The sequence below is a fragment of the Mus musculus genome, chromosome 5, assembly GCF_000001635.26.
Source record: "Mus musculus strain C57BL/6J chromosome 5, GRCm38.p6 C57BL/6J".
Taxonomy (NCBI): domain Eukaryota; kingdom Metazoa; phylum Chordata; class Mammalia; order Rodentia; family Muridae; genus Mus; species Mus musculus.
Window position 1 is genome coordinate 114,333,323 of NC_000071.6, and position 27,666 is coordinate 114,360,988.

The following is a 27,666-nucleotide window of genomic DNA, read 5'->3' on the forward strand; positions in this document are numbered from 1 at the left end:
GCCTGCACCACCTGCCTGCACTGCCTGCCTGCCTGTACTACCTGCCTGCACCACCTGCCTGCACTGCCTGCCCTGCCTGCACCACCTGCCTGCACCACCTGCCTGCACTGCCTGCACCACCTGCACTGCCTGCACTGCCTGCACCGCCTGCCTGCACTGCCTGCCCTGCCTGCACCACCTGCCTGCACTGCCTGCCTGCACCGCCTGCCTGCCCTGCCTGCCTGCACCACCTGCCTGCACCGCCTGCCTGCACTCCTGCCTGCACTGCCTGCACTGCCTGCCTGCACTGCCTGCCTGCCTGCCTGCACTCCTGCCTGCCTGCCTGCCTGCCTGCCTGCACTGCCTGCCTACACTGCCTGACTGCACTGCCTGCCTACCTGCCTGCCTGCACTGACTGTCTGCTTGCACTGCCTGCCTGCACTGCCTGCCTGCCTGCACTACCTACCTGCCTGCTTGCATTGCCTGCACTACCTGCTTGTCTGTTTATCTGCTTGTCTCTTGGTGTTAGAGTCTGCAACTGGTTTCCCTGCCCCTAGAACTACAGATCCGCAGTCCTCAATTTACACACGGTTCCCAGCAAGTGCTTCATCCATAGGCTGCATCCTAGCCATTCACATGCTGCCCTGACCCTGTTTCCATGGGATTTTTCCCATTTATTAGTGGACTGCTCTATAGATAAAATCTATGTCCTCGAAAAGAAGTGTTTTGGTTGTGCTTGGTCTATCTGCATGAGTCATATGACCAAAACCCCCTGTATTTCTAGTTTTGAACAGTTTTGTATAAATTACTGCAATGAGAAACTACAGCAGCTGCTGATAGAGAGGACGCTGAAGGCGGAGCAGGCCGAGTATGAATCTGAAGGCATTGAGGTGAGCATTGGATGCATCTCCAAGTTAGAGAGAGAGACAGAAAGAGAGAGTCAGAGACAGAGAGACAGAGACAGAGTGAGAATCTGAGAGGGATGGGTGGGAGGAAGAAGAGAGGGAGGGAGGGCAGGGGTGGGTGCAGGGCTGGCAGTGGATGTGCGGGCTTTGAACACACTGGTAAAACACCCTACCTCCTAGCTCCACCTGGACCCCTCCTCATTTCTTGGATTGAGGACTTTTAGTTCTTCCCTAGGAAAATACTTGGGATATCTAGAAAGTATCTATAGTGAGGATTTTAGAATTTGGGTTTTTTTTTTAAAATACAATTATTATAAGACTATGTTTTCGTTTTAATCCCAGGTGTGGGATGTGGGCTGCTTCAGACTGTCCACAGCAGCTGACTATGATTTGCCTCATGCTTTAGCAAGGGCGTGATTCTGCCAGTCACAGATAGTTTCTGTGATTGTGTGACACTGGAAATTCTGGGAACTTTTCAGAGGGTTTATAAATGCTAGGGCCCCAAGAGGAGGTACAGTTGGTCTCAGTTTGCTAAGTAGTCGTGCGCAAAACAAGGACTGGAGAGATGGCTCATCAATTAAAAGCACTGACTGTTCTTCCAGAGGTCCTGAGTTCAAATCCCAGCAGCCACATGGTGGCTCACAACCATCTGTAATGGGATCTGATGCCCTCTTCTGGTGTGTCTGAAGACAGCTACAGTGTTCTGATGTATACATAAAATAAATAAATAAGTCTTTTACAAAAGCACAAGAAATCAGATATTCTGACAGTAAAGATCAAACTTGTCCCAAGGACCTCGATGCCCCTAATCAGCAGTAAGTAGTCTAATGATGATGTAGGTCACCCCCTTTGTGACCCTGACGTTGTTCAGGGACTCTTCCTGTCCCTTTTTCTGTCTTATCTAGTGTTAGAGGTTGAACAGGTGGGGAAAGGGTGGAAGAAAGAATCACCCACAAAGTAGCAAAGACTGGCTACAAGAATCATTTAAGAATGTTGCAGCCAGGAGTGGTAGCCCACACCTTTAATCCCAGCACTCAGGAGGCAGAGGCAGGTAGATTTTTGAGTTCGAGGCCAGCCTGGTCTACAAAGTAAGTTCCAGGACAGCCAGGGCTATACAGAGAAACCCTGTCTCGAAAAACCAAAAAAAAAAAAAAAAAAAAAAAAAAAGAATGTTTAAGTCCAGCACTGTGTGTGTGTGTGATGGCATGATGTGCATGTAGGTGCACATCCAGGGCACAAAGGACACCTGAAGAATCAGTCCCCCTGTCCCTACATGGATTACAGGGATCAAACTCCGGATATGAGACTTGTGCTGCAGACCCCTTTACCTGCTGAGCCATCTCGCCAGCCCCCAAAGTATAATTTTTTTAAAAAAGATTTCATTGTGTGTGTGTGGGGGGGGAGGGGTACCTTATTGCAGGTGCCTGTAAAGACCAGAAAGGCAGCAGGTTCGTTCCCCCAGAGCCAGAGTTATAGACAGTTATAAGCTACACGTGCATGCTGGGAACTGACCTTGGGTCTTCTGTGAGAGCAGTAAATGTTAACTAAACACTGAGTCAACTCTCCAGCCCCTCTCCCCAAAGTATAATTTTTTTTTAATTAGGCTGTTTTTATTTAGGAGATTCAAGAATAGATGGATGTATATAGACCAATGCATGTAGCACAACACATAAATAGAATTAAAAACACAAATCACATAATCATTTCAATGGATCATAAAACCCTCTGACAAAATACAAAACTTCACCATAACAGAAGTCTTTTTTAAAAAATATTTTCCATGTCATTTCCTTTTTATTTACATTAATGGTCATTTTATTTATTTATTTATCATTTCCAATTTTTTAAATTAAGTATTTTCTTCATTTACATTTCAAATGCTATCCCAAAGTCCCCCATACCCTCCCCCAAAGTATAATTTTTTAAGGTTAGATATGAAAATAAGATTTGAAGAATCTGGGTCAAGCCAATGTGCTCCATGCCCCTGTGCATGCTGGGAGAATCCTTCCCTCCTGTCTTTTCAGTGGGAGACTGTCCAGTACTTCAACAACAAGATCATCTGTGACTTGGTGGAAGAAAGACACAGAGGGATCATCTCTATTCTGGTGAGAAAACAGTGACCCACCTCATTGACTAGGTGCCTGTCACAGGCAGATGAAGGCTTGGGGCTCAAAAGGCAGAGAGGGAGAGCCCTGTGTAACTCCAGCAACGAGGGTCGATTGCCATGGGTTTGAGGCCAGCCTGGACTACATAGTAAATTCTATAGCCTAGGCTATAGAAAATGGTATGTCTCACTCACAATGTGTGTATGTGTGTGTGTGTAAGTATGTGTCAATGTGTGTTTGTGGGGGGGGTATTTATATGTGCTAGCATATGCTTGTGGGGGTATGTGAGTGTGTGTTGGTGTGTGTTTATATGTGTAGTGTGAGTATGTGTATGTGAGTGTGTGTGTGAGAAAGTGTGAGTTGGGGGTTGTGAGTGTGTGGGTGGGGAGTATGTGTGTCAGTGTGTATTTGTGTGTGGGGTGTGAGTAGGTGTGTGTGTTTGGGGGAGTGTCAGTGTGGGAGATATGAGTGGGTAGGGGTGAGTGTGGGTGGGAAGATGTGTGTATGTCAGTGTGTGTTTGTGGGGGGTGAGTATGTGGGGGGAGATGTAAGTGTGTGTGGGGTGAGTATGTGTGTGTGAGTGTGTGGGTGTGTGGAGGTGTGAGTTGGGGGTTGTGAGTATGTGTGGGGTGAGTGGGGGGAGGTGTGTGTGTCAGTGTGTGTTTGTGTGTGTGGGGTGTGAGTAGGTGTGTGTGTTTGGGGGAGTGTCAGTGTGGGAGATGTGAGTGGGTGGGGGTGAGTGTGTGTGGGGAGGTGTGTGTTTGTGTATGGGAGGTATGAGTGTGTGTTTTTATGTGTCAATGTGTGTGTAGGGAGGTGTGTATGTCAGTGTGTACTTGTGTATGTGGGTGTGAGTAGGTGTGTGTGTTTGGGGGTGTCAGTGTAGGAGATGTGAGTGGGTGGGGGGTGAGTGTGTGAGGGGAGGTGTGTGTTTGTGGGAGGGAATGAGTGTGTGTCAGTGTGTGTTTGTGTGTGGGGTGATGAATGTGTGTGTGTGTGTGTGTGTGTGTGTGTGTGTTGGGTGAGTGTGAGGATGTATATGCTGAACATGGTCAATTGAGTAGACTCGTTGTTGAGGAAGTTAACTCACAGGATAGAGAGACGTGTGGCCCACGGCTGCTTCTACAGCTCCCTTCCCACGAGGCCTCCACACTGTTGTTGTTCCTGATCCCTAATGGCTGGTTAAGAGTGTTTCAATAAGCTGCCGTGGAAAGTCTGAAAATGTGGTCAGAGCGGGGCATGGTGGGGCATGCCTCTTATCCCAGCGTTCAGGAATCATGACCTTGAGGCCAGCCTGAGCTGCGTTTCAAGACACTAAGAGCTGGGGAGGAAATAAAAATGAGTCAGACTCGGGGTGACAGTGCACGCCTGTCTCTCCAATGCTCAGGCAGCTGAGGCAGGAGGATTATGAGTTTGAGGCCACTCCAAGCTACAGAGCAAGACCCTAACTAGAGGCAAGGGAGCGGGGAGGGGAATGAATGAATGAAAAGATACAGGCCAGAGTGTGAGCTGGCTGGCACCCATAACCTCAGCTCTGAGAAGACTTAAGCAGGAGTTTAGGGCAACCTGGAGACACAGCAATGTCCCGGCTCAAAAGAAAGGATGAGGGGGATGGGAAAGGAATCAGAAAAGGACAGGTCAGATGCAAGGGGGTTGACTCTGTGGCATTTCCAGGCTCTCTGGGGAAGACAGAAGGGAAGGGTTCTCCCAGCATGCATAGGGGTGGCTCACACTTGATGGCGCACCCTTTCCTCCCACTGGCCTCATGGAAGGGTGAAAGCACTTAGACTCCGGGTCAGCCAGCACATGCGCGGATGTGAGGCTCAGCCTGTCCTTTTTCCATCTGATAGGATGAAGAGTGTATCCGTCCTGGCCCCGCGACGGACTTGAGTTTCCTGGAGAAGCTGGAGGAGAAAGTGGGCAAGCATGCGCACTTCCAAACGTGCGTACTTTATCTGAAGGGCTGTCCTGTGGGGAGAACGTCGTGCTTTCTTTCTTGGACCTGTGTCCAAGTGCGAGTACTTTGGGGCCGGAGAGGTTGCTCCACGGGTACCTGCGCTTGTGTAAGCATGAGGCCCCAAGTTCCGATCCCAGAACCCACCCAAGAAGCTGGGCGTGGTTGCCCTGGTCCCTAACCTCAGCTAGCTGCCAGCCGAGCTCCAGGTTCAGTGAGAGACCCTGACTAAAAGAAGAACTCAGAGCTGATCGAGCAGGACACCAGTGTCTGTCCTCTTCAGGTCTTTGTGTGTCCAGCACATACACGTTTACATATTATACCATACACATGCATGATACATACAGCACTGTGACGTCACATGTGAAAATAACATCCTGAGAACTGGCTCACATCGGCATGCCCTTGTGACTAGAAATCGGACTGACGGGATCAGTTTAGGTCCAGTAAGGACAGCCAGATGCAGTTGACACAGGCTTGCCATCCCAGCGCTTGCTCGGAAGGCTGAGACAGGGAATTGGGAGTTCAAGGCCAGCCTGGGCCACAACGAAAGAAAGACACTGTCTCAAAAGACCTTAAAACAGACAAATATGTGGAACCTGCTGACCAGGGTCGAAGTTAAACCATGTGTCAAAAAACAAACAGAACCTTCTTGATGGTTCATGGCTGACCAAGGAATTGAACATATGAGATAAGCAAAAGCAACAACAACCGCCGGGCGTAAAAAAAAAAAAAAGAGCGACATTAAAATTGTCCCATATGCGTCTTCCCAGGCGTCGATCCTGAGTTCTCAAAATGGCTTGATGGAGACTCTCTAAATATTTTCTCAAAATCTGATTTTCATATCCAGCTTTTTAAAAAATGTTTTAAAAGATTTATTTATGTATATAAGTACACTGAAGCTGACTTCAGACACTCCATCAGATCCCATTACAGATGGTTGTGAGCCACCACGTGGCTGCTGGGAATTGAACTCAGTACCTCTGGAAGAGCAGTCAGTGCTCTTAACCGCTGAGCCATCTCTCTAACTTCCCATATCCAACTTTAAAAGGCTATACTTTTGAGGTCTGGAGAGATGGCTCAGCAGGTAAGAACATTTACTGCTCACGTGGACAGACACAGAAGAACACGCACCAGCATGCATGCATAAATAAACTGAGGTTTGCACAGAGACTTGAGTTTGAGTACTGGGAACGTGGCTCTGCAGTCAAGGGCTTCTATATACCTGAGACCTGGAATTCAGTCCCCAGCACCCACCCACCAACCAACCAACGAAACAAATCTGGCTTTGGAGGGCAGTCTCAGCTCAGCCTCTTACTGAGTGGGTCACACTGAGGCGAGCAATCTGTTCTGCATTTGAACTTCTGTAGTAGGTTATTTCCACACCTATCCTGTAGCTCTGTGACTGTCCATGGAAATCACCATGGGCAGGGCCCTATTAGAGCTGTTAGACAAACTGGATGAAGTTGTATATGCAAATGAAGTGACCCTGGAGAAACAAACTGACCCACATTGATGCGTGGGCTCTCACTGGGACTCAGTTTGTCCCTTAGGCGAGGCTAGCTGGCCAATGAGCTCCAGGGACCAGCCTGCCTCCAACTCCCTGGGTTCTGGAAATCAAACTCGTGACTCATGCTTGCATTGCAAATGTTTTGCCAAATGAACTGTTTCACCGTTGATAGGTTATCCCCCCCACCCCCGCTGTTGAGCCAATTTACACCAGATTAGATTATATTAAAGGCAGATTTATCAGGAAGCTGCTCTCAGGTGGGTGGGTTCACTGGCCCTGAGAACAGAGGCCAGGGAAGTTGCCATGGGGAAATGGGGGGTAGGGGAGGGAGAGAGAAAGGGGTGCATGCATAGAGAGAGAAGAAGAGATTCTATAGGCATTATATAGGGAGGAGCTGCTGGGGGAAGGCAGGGGCCAGGGTATGCCAGGTAGAGACTGAAGAATGCTGGGAGAACCAGGAGGCCAGGTCGGCTTTGGTGTGTACAATATGCACCCTTGTCCCAGGGTCTGAAACCAAACAAACATGCCTTTAAAAAGTTACATGTTCATTTACTTATTTGTGTGTGAGCACACCCATGGATACATGTGCCACACTGTGTGGAGGTCAGAGGACAACTTGGGGAGGAGGGCAGTTCTCTCCTTCCACTAGGTAGGTCCCAGGGATTGAACTCCGGTCATTAGGCTTGGTTGCAAGCCCCTTTGTCTGCTGAGCTGTCTCATTCGGGCTGCTGCTGCTGCTGCTGCTTCTTCTTCCTCCTCCTCCTCCTCCTCCTCCTCCTCCTCCTCTTCCTCCTCCTCCTCCTCCTCCTCTTCTTCTTCTTCTTCTTCTTCTTCTTCTTCTTCTTCTTCCTCTTCTTCTTCTTCTTCCTCCTCCTCCTCCTCCCTTCTTCCTCTTCTACTTCCTTCTATTTCTCTTTCTTACAGTGGGATTTTCTAGATCTAGACCCATCAATGGTTAAATAGTGACACAGAGACTTACTAATTTTTATTATAGCTCAGGCCTTCAGATCGAGCTGCTTCCCAGCCAGCTCATCTAACTTAATTTTATTATCCTAGCTCACCGTTTGGCTAGTTCTTTCCCTCTCTCTCAGTCCCCGTACATCTGAACAACTCCATGTCCTGCTGGCACCCCCCTTCTTCTCCCAGAGACCCTCTCTCACTTCCTGTGCTCCCTTTCCTGCTTAGCCACTGACCTTCCGATCTTTATTAAGCCAATCAACAGGTAAGGGACACAGTCTGTGAAATTCGGAGGCAGGTGACTGAGAAGAGTGACAATACCAAAATCAGGTCAGTACTTAGCTCTTAGCTCTCTGCCAGCACAGCAATCAACAGTTGACTATACACAGACACCTTCATACAACATACCTAATACTTCCTTCTCTCCTCCTCCTCTTCTTCCTCCTCCTCTTCTTCCTCTTCCTCCTCTTCTTCCTCCTCCTCTTCTTCTTCCTCTTCTTCTTCCTCCTCCTCCTCTTCCTCTTCCTCCTCTTCTTCCTACTCCTCCTCTTCTTCCTCCTCCTCCTCTTCTTCCTCCTCTTCTTCTTCTTCCTCCTCCTCCTCTTCCTCCTCCTCCTCTTCTTCCTCTTCCTCCTCTTCTTCCTCCTCCTCTTCTTCTTCCTCTTCTTCTTCCTCCTCCTCCTCTTCCTCTTCCTCCTCTTCTTCCTCCTCCTCCTCTTCTTCCTCCTCCTCTTCTTCTTCCTCCTCCTCCTCTTCCTCCTCCTCCTCTTCTTCCTCCTCCTCCTCTTCCTCCTCCTCCTCCTCCTCTTCCTCCTCCCCTTCTTTGAGACAGGGTCTCACTATGTAGCCTTGGCTGACCTGATGCTCATGTAAACCAGGGTGGCCTTAGACTCAGAAAGATCTTCCCATCTCCTGAATACTGGAATTAAAGTTATGCCACCATACCCAACCTCCAGTTCCGGGGCATCCAAGACCATCTTCTGGCCTCAGCAGGCACAAGGTCCAAATGTGATACACAGGCATACATGCAGGCAAAACACCCAGATATACAAAATTTTAAAATAGGACAAAAGCCCTGCTGAGGGAACCCAGGGCTTTATGCTTGCTCAGCAGGTGTTCTACCTAACCCAGCCAAGCCCCCAGCCCAGGTCACTTTACTTAAACAAGACAAAACAAAGGCCAAGTGTTTCTCACAGACATATGCTTGTCTTCCTCACTAGTTTAGGTGAGGGAAGGCTCTGATTATGAGACCTGATAGACAGCGGGTCAGGGTCAAGGCTCCCCAGGAGCCCGAGTGGAGTCAGCTTCAGTGTAGATGGCCCAGGACTTCTTGGTCATGCTTGCTGCAGAGGTGGTCTGTGTTTGTGTCTTGTAGCCGGAAGCTGGCTGGTCCAAAGGGCCGGAAGAGGATCGGCTGGCTGGAATTCTGCCTCCTGCATTACGCAGGAGAGGTTACCTACTGCACCAAAGGTGAGTGGCCAGGGTGGGTCACAACCATGCAGGTGTCCAGGTGTGCATCTGGTCACCAAGTAAGTCCTCCAAGGCCACCCCAAAGTTCCTTAGTGTCACATTCATGCAAGCCACTTGAAAGGTCTTTATTTATTAGTTCCTGACATTGTTATGCCCAAGTCACAGGGACCCCAAAGACCACGGAAGAGCCAATTCCAATGCAAATACACAAGGGTCTTTTTTTTTTTTTTTTTTTTTTTTTTTTTTTGTATTTTTCGAGACAGGGTTTCTCTGTGTAGCTCTGGCTGTTCTGGAACTCACTCTGTAGACCAGGCTGGCCTTGACCTCAGAAATCTGTCTGCCTCTGCCTCCCAAATCCTGGGATTAAAGGCATGCACCACCACAACTGGCTCTTTTTTTTTTTTAAGATTTATTTACTTTATGTATATGAGTACACTGCAGCTGTACACATGGTTGTGAGCTTTTGTGTGGTTGTTGGGAATTGAATTTAGGACATCTGCTTGCTCCGGTTAACCCCGCTCACTCAGGCCCAAAGATTTATTATTATAAATAAATACACTGTAGCCATCTTCAGATGCACCAGAAGAGGGCGTCAGATCTCATTACGGGTGGTTGTGAACCACCATGTGGTTGCTGGGATTTGAACTTAGGACCTTTGGAAGAGCAGTCAGTGCTCTTAACTGCTGAGTCATCTCGCCAGCCCCCACAAAGGTCTTTTATTACAAACTCATGAGCAAGGACTCTCACTGTTCCCATCGCAGTGGGTCTGAAGTGAGAGCCCAAATCTAGGGGTGCAGGGTTTTTATTGTGGTTACAGCAAACTTGGGGAATTTCCATAGAGGTCAGCAAGTTAATATTTTAAAAAGTGCATCTCTGGCATAATCTGCAGGAGCTGAACGTGGGGGCAAAACCACGTGACAGACAGGATGGTGAGATTCTTCTCTGCAGGATGTCTTGGGTTATCTCTGTGTACCTTGACCCTGCCACTGTAGCCTGACCGGCTGTCACTAAGGGAGGAGTTGTCATAGGATGCTTGCTCAGGTGGACTCTGTGATTTTTCTTCCTGGAGTTGGGAAGAAAACTCTTCCTGAGGCCCCTGGCCTCACACAAAATGGAGTTTCTTCAAAAATGGAGTTGGTCGAGCTTTACAATATCACCACCAATTTTTAAATAAGTGAATAAATAAAGACGTATTCATACAGCATATACTTCATCCATTGACATCTGCAACTCAGGGGTTTTAGTGAATTCAGGGCTGTGCATCTGTGTACCAGGCATCATTTTACTTTGGTTTTTTTTGTTTGTTTGTTTGTTTTTCGAGACAGGGTTTCTCTGTATAGCCCTGGCTGTCCTGGAACTCACTTTGTAGACCAGGCTGGCCTCGAACTCAGAAATCCGCCTGCCTCTGCCTCCTGAGTACTGGGATCAAAGGCGTGTGCCACCTCGCCCGGCTTCAGGCATCATTTTAGAACACTGCCTGCCTATACCATCTGCCCTTCCCCCACACTCTTTGCCCCCCCCCTGCCCCTCCCCTATAGCCTCTGCCCCTCCCACACAACACTAGGCAATGAACCAACGCCCTTCCTAAATTCACAGTTCCTGTTCTGTCCTGGAGAATCCCACTTTCGATCTGTCCAGGTCTGGTTTCCCTCATTAGCATACGGTTTCTGCTTCCTCCAGGTTGCCATTCATCTTCATTGTCCAGTAATCTCTGGATAATCTTCTCTGTGCCTGTAGTTCACTAACCATTCAGGGCGCTTATCCTTCCTACCATGGTTGAAAACTGATAAGCCTGGACATCCCCCTCCCCCACAGTAGCAGCGATGGCACCTGGGGCCATGCATGCTTGAAAAGTTTTAGAATTTTGGGACAGTCTCACTGAGTTGCCCAGGCCGGCTTTGAACTTGCCATCTTCTTGCCTCAGCTTTCTGAGTAGCTGGGGTGACCATGTCACTTTTATTTTCCTGGGTAGATAATGAGGAAGGGAATGACTGGGTCCCATGTAAGTTCATGTTTAGTGTTTTCAGGAGCCTCCTGACTGCTATGGTCCCAGTTTCTCCTCATCTTCCCCAGCAACCACAATGCTCTGCCAGCAACCTTCTGGGCATGTGTGACGGCCTGCCCCATGGTTCTTCTGGTAGCTGGTGATGCCAAACACTCTTGTGTACTTGCCAGTCATTTGTGTAACTGGATAAATACCTATTTAGATACTTTGGCCATTAAAAAAAATTATTGTTGAATCATGAGAGTTCTTTATATATTATGGACAGTAGACCTTTGTCAGATATAGAATTTGCCAGAATCTCCCCCAATTCTGAGAACTGGCCTTTTGAGAGATCAGATATTTTGGGTTCAGACTCCATCTTAGCCAGGTTATTCCCAACAAATCTGTACCCCCAGGTTATAAGCTCCTTTAAATGCTTGCCTAAATCTGCTCCTTGATGGACTTTTGGGGTTCACAAACGTTTCCTGGCATAACACTTTCTCGTTATTGATGGGTATCTTTCAAAGCACCAGAAAGTTCATCACTAAGAGTCTTTTTAAAGTAACAAAACACATTTTAAGGTTTTTTTTTTCTTTTTCTTTAAATGCAAAGCAGTGTAGAGCACTTAAAAAAAAGAAAGAAAGAAAAAGAGAATAGATTGGCTCTCTGTTGAGATGATTCCATTCGTATTTCAAGGCCAGCCTGGTCAACGGAGCAAGTTACAGGTCAGTCAGAAGTGCACGGTAGGACCTTGTCTGAGCTAACCAACAAAACCAGAATAGCACCAACAAGAGGGAAAGGACACCAGGAGAGTTTGCCTTGTCAGTGGGACTGAAAGTCACATGGTCTCAGCTCGCCTTTTGGGGCTCAGTGCCCCACCCCCCCAGGGCCCATTGTCCCCCACTGTCTCTGTGGGGCACAAGCCATTGCTACTGGATCGCTTTGAAGGCCACACATCATACAGCAGCCTGCTGTAAGTTTACCTCTGAGGACCTGGCTCTCAGCTGGGAAGTTGTCCCTAGAGTATCTGGCTCTCTAAAGTTATACAGGGAAGGTGTTCACCCAGAACATCTGGCTTTCTCTGGGGGTATAGAGGGAGAGTGTCCCCATAATGTCTGCCTCTGTCTGATGTGTATCATTGCAGACAGGGCGTCCTTCTAGTGTGAGGGAGTGGAGGCCTGGGTGTTGCCCCTTGCTTAGCTCACAGCTCACTGGCAGGACCCAGCCGGTCTCAGTATTGTAAAGGCTGGGAAACCCCATGTCACCAGGTGTCTTAGTCAGGGTTTTACTGCTGTGAACAGACACCTTGACAAAAGCAACTCTGATAAGGACAATATTTAATTGGGGCTGGCTTACAGGCTCAGAGGTTCAGTCCATTATCATCAAGGTGGGAGCACGACAGAGTCCAGGCAGGCATGGTACAGGAAGAGCTGAGAGTTCAACATCTTCATCTGAAGGCTGCTAGAAGACTGACTTCCAGGCAGCTAAGATGCAGGTCTTAAAGCCCACACCCACAGTGACGTACCTACTCTAAGGCCACACCCACTTCAACAAGCCACACCCACTCCAACAGGGCCACGCCCTCTATAGTACCACTCCCTGGGCTGAGCATATACAAACCACCACACCAGAATGTGTCTTAGCTATTATTGTGGAATTGCATTGGTTGAGACCTTTTTTTTTTCTTTTAAAACAAACAAACAGGATTTTTGGAGAAAAACAATGACCTGCTTTACAGACACCTGAAGGAGGTAAGGCTGAATCTTCACCCCGCGTGTTGCTAACGGTGAGGCAGAAGTCTACGGTGGCACTCTGGGTTTTCTGGAACATTCTTGTCCATGAATTATATCCTCAGCTGGGACTACAGGCAGTCTATAATCCTCCCTAGTGCCTGGGAGGTCGCAGCAAGAGGCTAAGAGTTTGAAGCTATCCTCAGTCATGCATCAGTTTGCAGCCAGGAACTGCACGAGACCCTATCTGGGAAAACCAAAAGAATTTCCTGTTTTAAAGCTGACTGAGATTTTATTAAATACAAGGACTTTTTTTTAATGTCTCAATTTTATTAAATTAAGGACTTCTTCCAGAGGTGGTGGCACACACCTATAACCCCAGCATTTGAGAGAGGGAAATGGGAGGATCTTGAGTTGAAGGCCAGCCTTGGCTAGCTAATGCAAGTATCTAAAAGAAAAACATAAAATAAAGATTAGAAGAGGAGGAAGGCGGTGGTGACGGCGGCACGGGCTGGGGCTGGGGCTGAGCATATGCAAGACACCAAGTCAATTTATAAACAAGGATGAGGCTGGTGAGATAGCTCAGTGGTAAGAGCACGGACTGCTCTTCCAGAGGTCCTGAGTTCAATTCCCAGCAACCACATGGTGGCTCACAACCATCTGTAATGATCTGATGCCCTCTTCTGGTGTGTCTGAAGACAACTACAGTGTGTGTGTGTGTGTGTGTGTATATATATATATATACACACACACACACACATATATATATATATATATGTATATATACACACACATATATAGTCTTTTAAAGGACTATATATGTGTATATATTCTTTATTATGTATATATATACAAGAATATATACATATATATTTTATTCTGTGTGTGTATATATATATATATATATATACACACACACAGAATAAAAGGGGGTACATTTTCCTTATATTATTTCAAAGATTGATGGAGTAGGATCAGCTAATACAAAAGCCTAGAGTCTTTGGCTTCATGTCACGGTGTCTGTCTCCTGAGAGCCAATATCTGCCAGTTTCTGAGTTGTCCTGCAAGTGGCTGAGGCCAGGCTGTGTGTCCTCTGTCCCGTCCCCCCCATGCCCTCACTCCGGCCTTATAATTGATCATGAGTTGGCTTATTCCCCAGCACTAAGGTGGGCTGGAGACATCTCTTGCTTAATCACGTTATAGAAAACTAGACACTTCGCTCGGCAAGTACACAAGGAAGAGGCCGGGGCATTTGGACACCTCCTTCTCCTGTGCTCTTGGGCAATGCTGGGTGTGGAACCCAGGGTCTCACTACGTGACGAAAACAATCTATAGCTCCGGCCCCTGGTTCCCCATTTCTTTGTGTCTCTTCCCACTCCCCTGTGGTGGAGAGTATCTTTAAGTGCCCACAGAATGGGGTTGGGGGGGCTCTGCTGTCCCCTGATGGCCTCCAGCATTCCGACTGCCTCTCTTCACACAGGTGCTGTGCAGCTCCAAGAATAGCATCTTGAGGGAATGTTTCCTGGTGGCGGAGCTTGAAAACCGGAGGAGACCGCCCACGGTGGGTGAGGGAAAGATGCTGGTGTGAATTTAGCAAGGGAACAAAAGCCACAGGTTAACAAAGACTACTCTCTCCTCTCACAGATAACTACAAAACACATGTGTAAACTTTGTATCAGTTCATTCCTTGGTAGGCAACCGCACTGGGTGTGTCGGTGTGGGGGATGTGGGGGGGGTTCCTTGCCCTTAGGGGAGCGAGAGGATATGAAAAAAAACACCATCAAATGAAGGGACTTGGACCTAGGGATAGGGGGCTGGGCCCAGTGGTGGCCTTGCTCCATAATGTGCTGGGTATGTGTGAGCCAGCTTTCTTGCCCTGTAACAAAAATCCTTGAGGAAATAAAACTTAAAAGCTGATTTAGTTCCTGGTTTTGGAGACAGCGCTCAGTGGCCTCTGGTTGTGAGAGGCATGGAGCACACAGCAGAGAAGGTGTGTGGAGAGATTGGGAGGAAATACACCTTTCAAAGCTAAGTAACTTATTTCTTCCCAGGAGGCCCCACCTTTTAAAGGGCCCACGCCCCTCCTAAAGAACAGCCCCCTTTAAAAACCCACCAACCCCAACACCAGTGGCCTCTGACGATGACATCAGAGCCCTCCACTCACTGCTGCCCTGGGGACCACGGATTCAGTACATGGGCCTTTGAAGGACACCTCAGAACCTAACCATAACACTGTGCCTGGGAAGCCGATGGCCCCAAAGCACTGGGAACTGACCTTCCCAGAACAGGCCATCTCCATCCTCCAGGCTGTGGGCAAAACACTAATAGGCAGAATTCTGACCTGGGGATGGGGATGGGGGCAGCTGGGCCTGTGCTGTGCTCTGTCTCCAGAGCTCAGCAGGAAGCAGGGGGTGTCTACTCAGTGTGTCCTCTCTCTGCATAGGTTGGGACTCAGTTTAAGAACAGCCTAAGCAGCCTCCTGGAAATTCTCATCTCCAAGGAGCCTTCCTACATCCGCTGCATCAAGCCCAACGAGAGGAAGGAACCCAGTGAGTTACCCACCCCTGAGTCCTGGATGGGGGAAGCAGCAAAGCAGGGTGGCCATGGTCAAGAACTCCAACCCCACCACAGCCTTCTCCTTGGACACATGCTCTTTTCCTTCTCAAACAATGGAGCTGGGGTACGGCTCAGTGGGTGAAGCGCTTGCCTTGCAAGCCTGAGGATCAGAGTTCAAATCCCCAGAACCAACATAAAGCCAGACACAATAATCTGTCTTTCTAACACAAGTGGTCCCATGGAGAGGTGAGAGGCAGAGACAGAATCCCTGGTTAGCTTCTGGGCTAACTTGGTGTGCTAGTACACCTCAGAAAACAACAGGAGATCCTATCTGAAGGGAGATAGAAAGTGAGGACTAACACTTGAGGTTGTACACACACACACACACACACACACACACACACACACACACACACACACAGAGGCAGGCTGACCATGATGGCATACCTTTAATCTCAGGAGGCAGAGCCAGGTTAAGGAGGGCCGGGGGCCGTCTTGAGTGCAGGAGCAAGGTAGACACAGAAGAAAACAAGAAAGCAAGAGAAAAGAACACTAGAGGCTAGACTTACTGAGAGGGACTCCTTTGATGCTCCAGAGGATGCTCTGCTCAGAGCCTGGAGGTGCCAGGCAGGTGTCCAAGGCAACAGGAATCAAAGTGACAGATGACAGGAGGATTCCTCACATCAGTAAGCAATCTCCCCAAAGGGTTTGTGACTCGGGCACTTTCTAAAAACTCTTCCATAACCCAGGCAGGTGACATACTAGAGAACAGGGTGACAGGACCTGGAGCATGTCCTCCCTAGGGAGGTGGTAACAGTAAGCCCTTCAGCCAGGTTTTGCTTCTTGAGAGTCCCGGCCACATCAGCGGACCTCGGGATTGTTTATCAGGAGAAACTAGAATTCCCTACCAAATCCTTCCACCTAAGAAACACAGCCGAAGCCCAGTGACAGGTTTCCGTCGTTAGCCGCGACTTGGAGCAGCCCAGAGCCTCGGTTTAAACGGAGCTGAGGGGGCACTTCTGGTCACTCTCTTCTATTTCTCCAAAGGCAAGTTTGACGACTTCCTCATCAGCCATCAGATCAAGTACCTGGGGCTAATGGAGCACCTGCGTGTGCGGAGGGCGGGCTTCGCCTACAGGCGCAAGTACGAGCATTTCCTGCAAAGGTGAGTTGAGTCTGTTGAGCCCTGGTCCTTTAAGCTGGCCTCCGGGAGACAGGGTGGCCAATCGGGTGGCATTCTCTAGGGAGCTGCGATCACTGCAGTGAGGACAGAACATCTGTTCTCCTGCAAAACCAGGAGCCCAGTCTTCCGCTGAGTTCACTAAGCCCTACCAACTCAGCTTCCTGCAGTCTGAGGGACCAGACCAAGGAGGGGGGCATACTGTCCATCCAGACCCCTCAGGGTCAGTGCCTCTGCCCTGGGCTGTGAAGGGCAGTGGGCACAGCGGTGGCATGTCATGGAGGCACCAGCCTTGAAACCCCAGCCGGGTCAGAATTCTCCCCGTGCCTCACAGATGTGACTTATCTCTTTACCCACAACAAGGGTTAAAGTGTCAGGGGTTTATAAAGGTTTAATGCCACACCCACAGCAGCTTCTTTGGGGACGGGCAGCACATGGCCACTCTAAGACAATGGCAATGTGCTCTTGGGTGAGCATTGCAAAGTGGCCATCTTCCTAAGTCAAGATGGCTGCCCTGTTGGCTGACTAAGACCATTATGAGGCTGCTTTTGAGTTTAAACATGGTAGGGTCCACAGAACATTTCCCATCGCCCTTTCCCTGTGGTTCCAGCTGCACCTCCCCTGCCTGCTGTCTACCTGCCACTAACACTCTCTTTATCTGGTTTTCTTAACCTGGCATCAAGTGAGGACATTGGGAGGCCACAGCCACTGCTCACTGCATCAACACACACACCTGCCATATCTGCCATCCCTCATCTTATGTCTTAGGTTGATTCCCCACTGCATCCCAGATGCCCCCTTCTCACATTGATATTGTGAGTGACTCCTGAGCCATCCCTACAGGCAGGGTATTCTTCTTTGTCCTAAGGCAGTTCATTTTCTGGAGGGAGGGATGTGAGACCGAGTGCAGGGAAATCTATGGAAGACAGGAGAGTTCCAGGCTAGAGGCTGGCTTTTAGAAGGGCGGGGCGCCCCAAAGGTGTGCATTAGGATCACATAAAGCCAACACCAGAGCCAGAGTTACTCTGAAAGAAATATTTTCCGGCTGGGTGTGGTGATTCACAACTCTAACTCCAGCACCCAAAGGGAGAGGCAGGCAGATCTCTGTGAGTTTGAAGCTAGCCTGGTCTACACACCAAGCTCCAACCCTATCTCAAAAAAAAAAAAAAAAAAAAAAAAAAAAAAAAAAAAAAGAGGGGGGGAGGCCAGGAGGAGGAGATGGCTGAGGGAGAAAGTGCTTTCAGCACAAGAGTGAGGACCAGATGCTGACCCCCAACATGCACCCACACAAATGCTAGGTGGGCCTAACGGCCTACGTGTAACCCCAGCACGCAGGAGTCAGATGGGATTCCCATGCCAGTGGGCTACCTTGACTCGTCAACTCAGCAGCTCAGCAGACTGTGAGTTCAGTGAGGGCCCCCGCCTCTGTGAACAATGAGAAAGACACCCAGCATCTACCCTACCCTATACACACACACACACATACACACAGAGAGACAGAGACAGAGAGAGATAGAGAGACAGAGACCAAGAGAGGGATGGGGATCACATGTGGACCCATGCCCTTGTGTCCAGGGTGCATGCATGCACACATGCTCACATGAAACCAAGCATGTCACTGTTCCTCTTGGTGCTTGAGCATATCTGTTGCCTGGCTGGCTGCGCTGCCCCCCCCCCCAAACAGCTGGGCTGCCCCACTTTGGGCCATTATAAATAATGTTGCTTGGGGCTCTGTGAACTCGGGATGCAGCTCTTGGATGCACAGCTAGGAGTGAGAATGAGTTACTTGGCTCAGTGTGCAGCCATGGCTCTGCTGTGTGAGCCACTTTCTCTCATTCCTTTCTCACCCTGTACTTGTTGCTAAGGTGTCTGTACCTTGAATGGCTGATACACTCCAAGGGGGTCCAGGAGGCCTGTAGGGGTGTGTGGAGAGCAACGAAGGGAGTCCTGGTGGCTTCTATATGTCCTTCTCCATTCCTGGTAGGTACAAGTCGCTGTGCCCAGACACCTGGCCGCACTGGCACGGACCTCCAGGAGAGGGCGTCGAGCGGCTGATCAAGTATATTGGCTACCAACCTCAGGACTACAAGTTAGGAAAGTAAGTGGCTGGGAAACAGCCCCACACTGTCAGAACTCATGCGCCAATCCACATGGAGCTGGTGTGTCCCGCCCTTGACACGGAGGTACAGTGTTGTCATCTACAAAGTTCTCACTGAGATCTGCTCAATTGAATTGGAAACAACAACAACAACTTAAAAATCCCCATTCTCAGGCGACACGGCTGCCTGGCCTGGAGTTGGGCATGCCTGATACTACCTCTGTTTCTTTGGAGATATAGTTTGCAAGCCAGTTCTTCTACCCGCTAATTTAGAATGTAGCAGATTATGTTACAATGAGAACCGCGGTCCCAAAGAAGCTGGGTGTTCTAAGGCTGGCTCCATGGTTAGGCAGAGCCTCTGCCTACCTAACAAAGAGGGGAAGAAGGAACTGGGGTGGGGCCCTGCCTGTGCTGGCCTAGCATCTCTCACTGCTCAAATGAGCACAGCACCACCCAGAATGCTAACTTCACCTTGCTTCATCCTTGGTATCCCATAATGGTATCCTAGGACATTGGGTACCACTGTAGGGATGTGGTATCCTAGAACAGAGAGCTTCCCCATGAGTCTAATGCTTTTAGGCACTCAGTCGGACTAGCCAGGATGGCTTTTTGTACTGTGAGGGTCAAGAGGCACGGCTGCCTCATGTTCAAATCACAGGAGGACCAGTTCACAGACAGCAGGGTCTGCCTGCTTCAGGGGTCCCTGCTTCTTGAGCTACCTGTCAGCTCCAGCCTGTGCAGCTGGTCTCTCTCTTCTGGCTTCATTAATCCATCTTCATCCCTGAGAGGGCCACACGAATCTGTCCCCATTCTATTGTCGCATGTAGCTTTTCTCTACCTGCCTAAGCTCTGGAAATGGCTGCGTTGCCTTCCCTCGTCCAGCTCCCTTTGAATCCCAGCATAAAAGACACACACACAGTTGTTCCTTTTCAGCTTGCCTTTGGACACAATTGCTGGGTGCTACTGTGTCCCACCTGGAAAAGCATGCCCTTAACAATATTCTTATCTCTGTTCCTCCCACCTTCCCTAAACTTTAGGTGCTAAGATACATCTAATCCCTGCTAAACATCCCTGACCACCCTGACCTATATGAGTGGCCACAGGCCCCCACTCTGCCCAAGACCTCACATATCTGGTCAACCTTACTCCATCAGAAGCCTGGCAAACTCTCCTCACCTCCCTAGCATCTCTCTTTTTCTTCTAGGGTCCCAGAAGTCCCGCCTATTCCTTCTGCCCAACAATTGGCCCATGGCTTTCTTTACTGATAGATCGAGAACCAATTAGGGGGGCTGGAGAGATGGCTCAGTGGTTAAGAGCACCAACTGCTCTTCCAAAGGTCCAGAGTTCAAATCCCAGCAACCACATGGTGGCTCACAACCATCTGTAATGAGATCTGACTCCCAATTCTGGTGTGTCTGAAGACAGCTACAGTGTACTTACATATAATAAATAAATAAAATTAAAAAAAAGAACCAATTGGGAAACAGGACCTTAGCATCAGACCCACCCGTACTCAGGGCATGGTGTGCTGCTGCCCCCCTCAGCGGCTGCTCTGGGAAGTCTCCAGCACAAGATGCTGTGTAGTTGTCACAGGCAAGGCCCCTTATGACCCCTCCTGAAAACCTAGAAGCATAACTGCAAGCAACTTTGGGTCGCGCGGCAGATTTGCTCTGTGGGGCTATGTAATAAACTACAGCAGCAGTAATGCATTTTCTCACAGCCCAGGATCCAGGATAAAGGCCTAGGCAGGCAGGCTCCGTCTGAAAGTTGTCAGCCAACTCCTGAAGCTCCTCCGGTGGCTCCTGGCCTTCCTTGGCTGGTAGCATCACTCCTGCTTGCTTGCGTCCTACATCCTAGCTCTTATAAAGAGGCCGCTGGACTGGATTTAGTACTTACTCTAACTTACTGTCTCCCCTCTACCATACTGTAAGCACATCTGTAGACAGCCACCTATCCTCCTACACACATACAAACACAAAGGTCACGTTCTAAAGTTCTGATTGGGTGCGGGGACAGCTTCTCCTATCATGGGTGGCAGCTGGCCAGTCAATAATTATGTTTCTTTTTGCTTCTAGAACCAAAATATTCATTCGATTCCCCAGAACCCTGTTTGCTACTGAAGATGCTTTTGAATTCAGTAAACATCAATTAGGTATGATAACTCTTTTTGTCCCACCAACAAATTCAGCCAGGGAGAAGGAAAGAACAACCTTAAACATGGCTGTCTGATGTGTCAGAGGCATCACTTAAGAACCAGGGATAAAGGAACCGGACTATAAGGTTATGGTGGGATGCCTCTGACCCGATGGGCTCCGAGGGCAGGTGTGGACAGATCCTGAGTCCGCATGTCTCATTCTTTGCCCGTGCCCTCGTGCATGCTGGAGTGTGAAGTCACGGACCACACCCCTCAGTTTAGGCTTCACAGCTTCCTTTCTGTGTCTGATGGCAACAGGTGTACCTTCAAACCTGCAGCCAGGGTGTTTTTGTGAATGTCGAAGTGACAGGAGTTGGATGAAGGAAGGGGAGGGAGGTACTTTATTGCAAAGTCTGCAGCAAAATCTAAGGCCAGGCTCCGTCTGAAAGTTGTCAGCCAACTCCTGAAGCTCCTCCGGTGGCTCCTGGCCTTCCTTGGCTGGTAGCATCACTCCTGCTTGCTTGCGTCCTTGCTCTCTGCCTTGTGCACTAACAATCGTGTTCCCAGAACAAGCCTGTGAGTGGGTTTAGCCACTCCCATTCTGAGCAGCTGAGACAGAGGCTCCGAGAAGCTGCCGAGAACCATAGCTGATCAGCAGCAGACCCGGGGCTTGAACTTGGGCCTGTCTGGTTTTAAGGTCTGACAGTTGTACATGCTAGGCAAGCTCTCTGCCGCTGAGCTACCACTCTAGCCGCAGGCTCCCACGGCCACCCACCTGGCTGAGCTGCAGGCACTGGCTTCTCGGCCAGGTTTGGGGGGTGGTCAGGGGGAGGTTGGGTCGGCACCTATTCCTAGAGGATGTGCTGCTACAGGTATGCAGGGCTCTCTGTGAACGTGACCTCTGGTCCTCAGCCACTACATGGAGGGGGTGATGAAGGCCAGAACTGTGGGGTGTTCTGGGGTTCACGCTGCTCGGTGCTGGTGTCTCTCGGCATCTCCGTGTGAGCCTGATGCTGCTTCTGAAACGTGTGCATGTCCTTCCTGCCTTGTCGATGGGTCATGAGGATGAGCTATGAACTGGGCACCTAGCACTGAGCCTCTTCCTCGCCCTATGGAAGGCTCCACAGAGCACCTGGGAGCCAGGCCTAACGGAAGCAGCTGCTCCTGTCTCTCCCACTCTGTTAGCTCCCCGAGAATGGTTACACTGCAGGCTCTGGAGGCCCGCACTCCGGAGATCAGTCTTGCTTCCGGGAATCATGATCAGAGACGCAGAAGCCAATTCACCAAAACTTTCATTTTATTTTAAGTGTCAAGAATCCAGGCCACGTACAAAGGCTGCCTAGGGAGAAGGGAGTACATGAAGAAGAGACAAGCAGGTAGGACTGGGAGGACGTGTGACAGGCCCTGCCCCTCTGTCCACCCTTCTTCACACCTTTGTCTGGGGCTGCCTCGGGCCTAGTTCCGAGATCGTAGCACAGCGCCTATACCTGTCCTGTGCACAGGTTTTACATGCCCACATGTAAATAAGGTGTGTGTGTGTGTGTCCGGCACACATGCTCATCGTGTGTGATTGTGGAAGCTGGGAGCCGATGCTGGGTATCTTCTTTTTCTTCATCATATTTCCTGAGACAGGGGGCTGACTGACTTCACCAGAATGGCTGGCAAGTCCCAGGGATCGTTCTGCTTCCACCATGCCCCAGCTCAGGGATCACAGTGTGTACTCCATGTCCAGCTTTTGTATGGGCACTGGGGATTCGAACTCCGGTCCTTGTGCTTGCAGAGTGAAGCACTTTCCTACTGAGCCATCATCTCCTCAGTCCCTAAGAGGATTTTCTTGAAAGTTTTACACATCACTTAACTCCTTTGGAGTCATTTTTTCAAGCAACGCCCCACTACCTCCCCCCGCCCCCATTTCTTAGACTTTTTCTTTATAGTTTTACCATCTATGGATGTCACTGGACAGCATAGTTTGATGGGTGTTGGTCTTTGGTGGCTAGAGTTTTGTTTTCTGAATTGTTTTTGAAACTCAACCAGGAGGTGGACATATTTTACCGCTTTTTCACACTTGATCTTAGCCAAAAGGCCGAGAGGCGATTTACCTCTTTTTCAAAGCTGTATACTATTCCTTTATGGCAGCTATCATCAAGACAATATTTCTTTTTTTAAAAAAATTATTTATTTACTTTATGTGAGTACACTGTTGCTCTCTTCAGACGCACCAGATGAGAGCATCAGATCCCATTATAGACGGTTGTGAGCCGCCATGTGGTTGCTGGGAACTGAACTCAGGACCTCGAGAAGAACACTGAGTGCTCTTAACCCCTGAGCCATCTCTGCAGCCCCAAATCAGTATTTCTAATCTGTGGGTCTTACAGTCTCCACAGTTAAGCAACTCTGCCACTGAAGCCTAAGGATTGCTTTAGGCAGTATATAAAAGGAAGGATTTAACTGGGTTACAATCAAACTTTATATAAACAGGCAGGTGGTCTTCCGACCACAGTCTGCCAGCCCCAGGCTCTGAGTACTGAAATGTGTGATTTTTTAATTGCCAGTCCTCCAAAGGAAACACTGCTGTTCTAGAGGAGAAACGCAATCTGAAAACCCAAAGAAACACACACACACACACACACACACACACACACACACACAACGTTAAAACAAGGAGGCAAGCCAAGAGCTAATTTTTCATGTCCCTGTTTGTTTATGAATCTCCAGCTTTGAATGTGGCAACTGAAAGTCAGCACTAGGTAAAACCAGACTCAACTCAGTGCTGGGACTAGTTCTCAGGTGTAGTTCCCCACAGAGCCCCCAGGAGGCCCCCTCCTGTAACTCTGAACTTCTGCAAAGGTTCCCAGCCTCCGCTGCTGCCTGGTACGTGCAGGCTCTGAGTTGCAGGAATGGTATGTACCCTGCTTGCAGCCTCTGGGACCAGCAGAGCCCTCTAGTGGGCTGCTGTGTGCTGAGTGGCTGGATTCTTCTGGGAAAGCCTTCCGTGTTTCTGCGTGAATGTCCCATCTTCTAATGCCAGCAGTGGACTCTTCCAGCCACCAAGTTAGAAGCCCACTGGCGTGGAGTCCTGGCTCGGAAGGAGATCAAGAGAAGAAGGTGGGCGGTGCAGATCATACGGAGGTAGAGTCTCCACAGGACCAGTGTTACCGCAGTGTGGTCATAGGCCTGGTGGGGTTTCCATGGCTGTTTCTAAGGGGCAGGAGTGTGGTATGTATGTATATACTCGTGGCATGTGTACGTGCCTACGCAAATGGGTGTGGGTGCATTCCAGAAGAGGCACTGGCTCCTCTGGACCTGGGGTTAGTTGTTTGTGAGCTGCCTGTTGTGGGATCTCCAATCTGAATGAATTTCAGTCCTCATGACCTAAAGCAAACATGCTGAGCCGTCTCTCTAGCTGTGGTCTTGGTGTATACAGAAAGCTCCGCCCGCAGACCATGCTGGGAACTCTGCTGTCTCTCTGCTCTGGGATCCCACCTGTTAGGTCTCAGCTTCGCTGACTGCGCTGGGCTCCCTTAGCCACGTGACTTCCAGAGCCAGCCAGGGAGAGTGAGCAAGTCTTACAAATGGTCATCAGACAGGATGCTGTGGGGACTGCAGGCAATCTGGAGGCTGATTGTCCTCCAGAGGACATGAGCCCAGCCGCGTAGCCAGAGAAAGCTGAAGCCTGGCTTTTATGTAATGCGCTCATTTTAAAAATAAAGGCTTATTTAATATATGCTCGAGTACAGTGTAGCTGTCTTCAGACACACCAGAAGGCATCGGATCCCACTACAGATGGTCGTGAGGCACCATGTGGTTGCTGGGAATTGAACTCGGGACCTCTAAAAGAGCAGCCAGTGCTCTTCACCGCTGAGCCGTCTCTCCAGCCTTACGCTGCTCATTTTTATAAACCGACAAATCAAGCTAGTTAAGAGAGAAAGCAGAGTGGGTGGAACACAGGGGCAGGCGTGGTGGGGTGGGGTGCGGCATTACTGGTCCCCAGCCTGCGTGGCTGTGTAAACTCTCCTGTCACCCCCCTCCCCCAGGTTCGTCAAGGGTTTCATCAACCGTGACAAACCCCTTTGTCCTGACAATGAGGAGTTCGTAGTGCTTGTGAGGAAAAATTACATCCTGAATCTTCGCTACCATGTGCCGAAGAACGTGCTGGATAAGAGCTGGCTGAGGCCTCCGGGCATCCTGGAAAATGTAAGTCTCAACTGGGATGCCGGTGTTACGTGTTACGGGTGATGTGGGCACCAGGAACTGGCGGGGCTGCTTTTCAAAGTCTTTGTTTGCAAATGTGTTTCAGGAGGAATGGGAGACCTCAGCATTCATTAGCAGGGGTTATAAGCCCAGCAGACAGCTGCTTAGACAGAACCTTTACAAAATACAGGTTCTTACTGTAGAACCCAGGCTGGCCTTGAACTTGTAAGCTTCCTGCCCCAGCATCCCAAGCCCTGAGATTACAGATATGTGAGAGTCCTCTGGATAGTTTCCAACTACGATGGAGCAGTCTGGAAGCTAAGTGACTGCCATGGGTTCCACAAAGAATGTTCTAGAACAGTGGTTCTCAGCCTTCCTAACACTGCAACCCTTTTGTGCAGTTCATGCTGTGCTGACCCCCGCCCCCAACCATAACATTATCATTGCTACTTCATAACTGGAATTTTGCTACTGTTATGGATCCTATGTAAATATCTGATATGCAGGATTTCTGATAGGTGACTCTCAAAGGGGTCCCCGCCCACAGGTTGAGAACCACTATTCTAGGGTGGTAGCTACTGTTAAGAAGCCCCTACTGTGCAACACACCTACTCTCCTTTCTACAAACCCCCTCTCCCCCGTGGCTCTAATCACGCCCAAGTTAGCGAAACCTAGTTCAGCGGTGCTGACCTGCTGGAGGGACCAGGTTGGGTGTCTTGAATGTAAGCTGCTGCTGTCTCACTTACTCGAACCACCATGATCTAAAAAGCTGCCGTGTGGAGTGGGGGTGAGAATGAAGCTTGTTCTCCACACAGGCTTCCAATCTGCTGAGGAGGATGTGCACCAGGAACCTTGTTCGGAAGTACTGCCGTGGAATCTCAGCCGAGAGGAAAGCCATGGTAGGACAGATGGGTGGCATCTGCACGGTGGCGGTGGTGGGGACCAGATTGTTAGCACTAAGCCGACTTTACCATCTCTACCGGGGAGCCAAGGGTCTCACTATTCCTGTGACTTGTAGAGCCGCTGAGGCTGAGGAACTTCTAGCTGCTTCCATCTGCATCCCTCTGTTGTTACCATGGCAACAGACTCCAGCCGGGCCCTGTGCTTCCAGAGGCAGGATTCCCTGAGCTAGAGGACACTTACCTGTAGTCTTTTCTGTGAAGGGCTACAGACTCCCATCTTTGAGGCTTTCTGGGCTGTAGTTATGCAATAAGCAGTCCCACACATGTAAACATGAATGCCGTAGCTGTGTCCCAATAAAGCTTTATTGACACACACAAGCAGCAGGTCCCAGGCTGCCTCTGGGCTGGAGTTACAGAGCTCTGACTTAGGTACTGGCCTGCTTTCCACCGGTGTAAGCTGTGGGGCTGTTGTAAAAGCTCCTGCCTGAAAACTGCCCAGGGCTGCCTGCTCCCATTCTGACCTGTTGTTACAGATGCAGCAAAAGGTGGTCACGAGCGAGATATTCCGGGGGAAGAAGGAAGGCTATGCAGAGAGCTTGAACCAACTGTTTGCAGGCAGCCGACTGGGTGAGTGTGCTTTCTGAGAGGGCAAGGGAGCCTCTCCCCAGCTGAGCCTCAGCAGGAAGGGGAACAGACCCAGCCCGGCAGCAGCAGGCCTTCCTCCCAGGGCTGGTGCTGACTCCTCCCATTCTGGTCCCCTCCTTAGATGAAAGCAACATAAATCCCAAAGTGCTCCAACTGCTTGGCAGTGAGAAAATCCAGGTACGGCCTCCACCGAGACCCTTATTATATCTGAGGCTTGGGTGTGCTTTCCCCGTGAGCGTCTGGAAGTGCTGCTTAAACCCAGGGTGCCGCTGGGGCTCACCCCTGCCACTCAGGGCATTAACTAACATTACCAGGTAGCGTTTGCCAACAGAGGCCTACTGCCATTCCCTGTCTTCTGTCTGCCATCTCCCAAACAATCTTGCTTGTTTGGTTGCTTCTCTATGCAACAGATATAGCCAGGACCTTTCTCATGAGACCTCGTGTTGATGGTGGTGGTGGTGGGGCATTGAACTGATGACCCCAGTCCTGACCCCAGTCTCTCAACAGTGGCCAGGAGGAGGTCATTGCTGCCAATAGTATGTGGCTTGTGGGTCACTGAGGGCTGAGGGAGGGGCTCTTGCTCATGTGTTTGGTGGCTGCTGTCACCTGCCTGGTTCTGGAGAAGAACAGCAGGTGAGACTATGAGAGGCTGGGGACAGCCTCAGCCTGTTTCCTCGGGGGCCCGAGGAGTAAGGTAGAGCTCAGAACAGAGCCAGGGTAATGGAGCAAAAAGGGCTCCACTAAAGGAGTCAGGCTGAGTGCCTGAGGCAGTGCCACGGGATTCCATTGGGAAAGGCTCTGTTCCCTGCCCTCCTGGGGTGAGGTGGCCCTCCCCCTCCTGGTGACACTAGCCACTTTGCAGTATGGCGTCCCGGTCATCAAGTATGACAGGAAGGGCTTCAAGGCACGGCAGCGGCAACTCCTCCTCACACAGAGGTCAGCATACCTGGTGGAGCTTTCCAAAGTCAAGCAGAAGATAGAGTATGCAGCCGTGAGAGGTGAGTGCCAGGCTGTCTCTGAGGGTCTCTACCCTCTCTCCCATGTTCTGAGATGGCTCCCACGCTGAGCCTTGGAGCTCAGTGGAAGCACCCACCCAGTCCAGCCCACCCCTCTCTAATGCTGGGTTACAGATGTGCCTGCCCGGTCGGTATGTCTCACTTCTATGTGGGTGCTGGGCATCCAAACATACGTCCTCAGGCTCAGCCATCTCCACAGGCCCAATTTTTTTTTCCTTTTTCCTTCTTCCTCCCAAGACAGGGTAGCCCTGGCTGTCCTGGAACTCACTCTGCAGACCAGGCTGGCCTTGAACTCAGAAATCTGCCTGTCTCTACCTCCCAAGTGCTGGGATTAAAGGCATGCGCCACCG

The 27,666-nt window shown here is 49.9% G+C and overlaps 1 protein-coding gene across 4 annotated transcripts in view; it reads left to right on the plus strand.

Moving 5' to 3' along the window:
* Myo1h (myosin 1H) overlaps nucleotides 1-27,666 on the plus strand; it is a 75,324-nt gene that overhangs the window by 44,070 nt on the left and 3,588 nt on the right. Inside the window, exons 12-28 of one of the 4 annotated variants that reach the window (NM_001164573.2) lie at nucleotides 764-869; nucleotides 2,909-2,989; nucleotides 4,840-4,931; nucleotides 8,786-8,880; nucleotides 12,569-12,615; nucleotides 14,075-14,155; nucleotides 15,038-15,143; nucleotides 16,198-16,315; nucleotides 18,315-18,428; nucleotides 20,504-20,580; nucleotides 21,870-21,938; nucleotides 23,607-23,691; nucleotides 24,597-24,756; nucleotides 25,569-25,652; nucleotides 26,189-26,282; nucleotides 26,422-26,477; nucleotides 27,163-27,298. In NM_001164573.2, the coding sequence (NP_001158045.1) occupies nucleotides 764-869; nucleotides 2,909-2,989; nucleotides 4,840-4,931; nucleotides 8,786-8,880; nucleotides 12,569-12,615; nucleotides 14,075-14,155; nucleotides 15,038-15,143; nucleotides 16,198-16,315; nucleotides 18,315-18,428; nucleotides 20,504-20,580; nucleotides 21,870-21,938; nucleotides 23,607-23,691; nucleotides 24,597-24,756; nucleotides 25,569-25,652; nucleotides 26,189-26,282; nucleotides 26,422-26,477; nucleotides 27,163-27,298 (1,601 nt within the window). Of the gene's footprint in view, nucleotides 1-763; nucleotides 870-2,908; nucleotides 2,990-4,839; nucleotides 4,932-8,785; nucleotides 8,881-12,568; nucleotides 12,616-14,074; nucleotides 14,156-15,037; nucleotides 15,144-16,197; nucleotides 16,316-18,314; nucleotides 18,429-20,503; nucleotides 20,581-21,869; nucleotides 21,939-23,492; nucleotides 23,692-24,371; nucleotides 24,757-25,568; nucleotides 25,653-26,188; nucleotides 26,283-26,421; nucleotides 26,478-27,162; nucleotides 27,299-27,666 lie in introns of those variants that run through there. The other 3 variants (NM_001368676.1, NM_001368675.1, XM_030254425.1) reach the window with 3 other exon arrangements.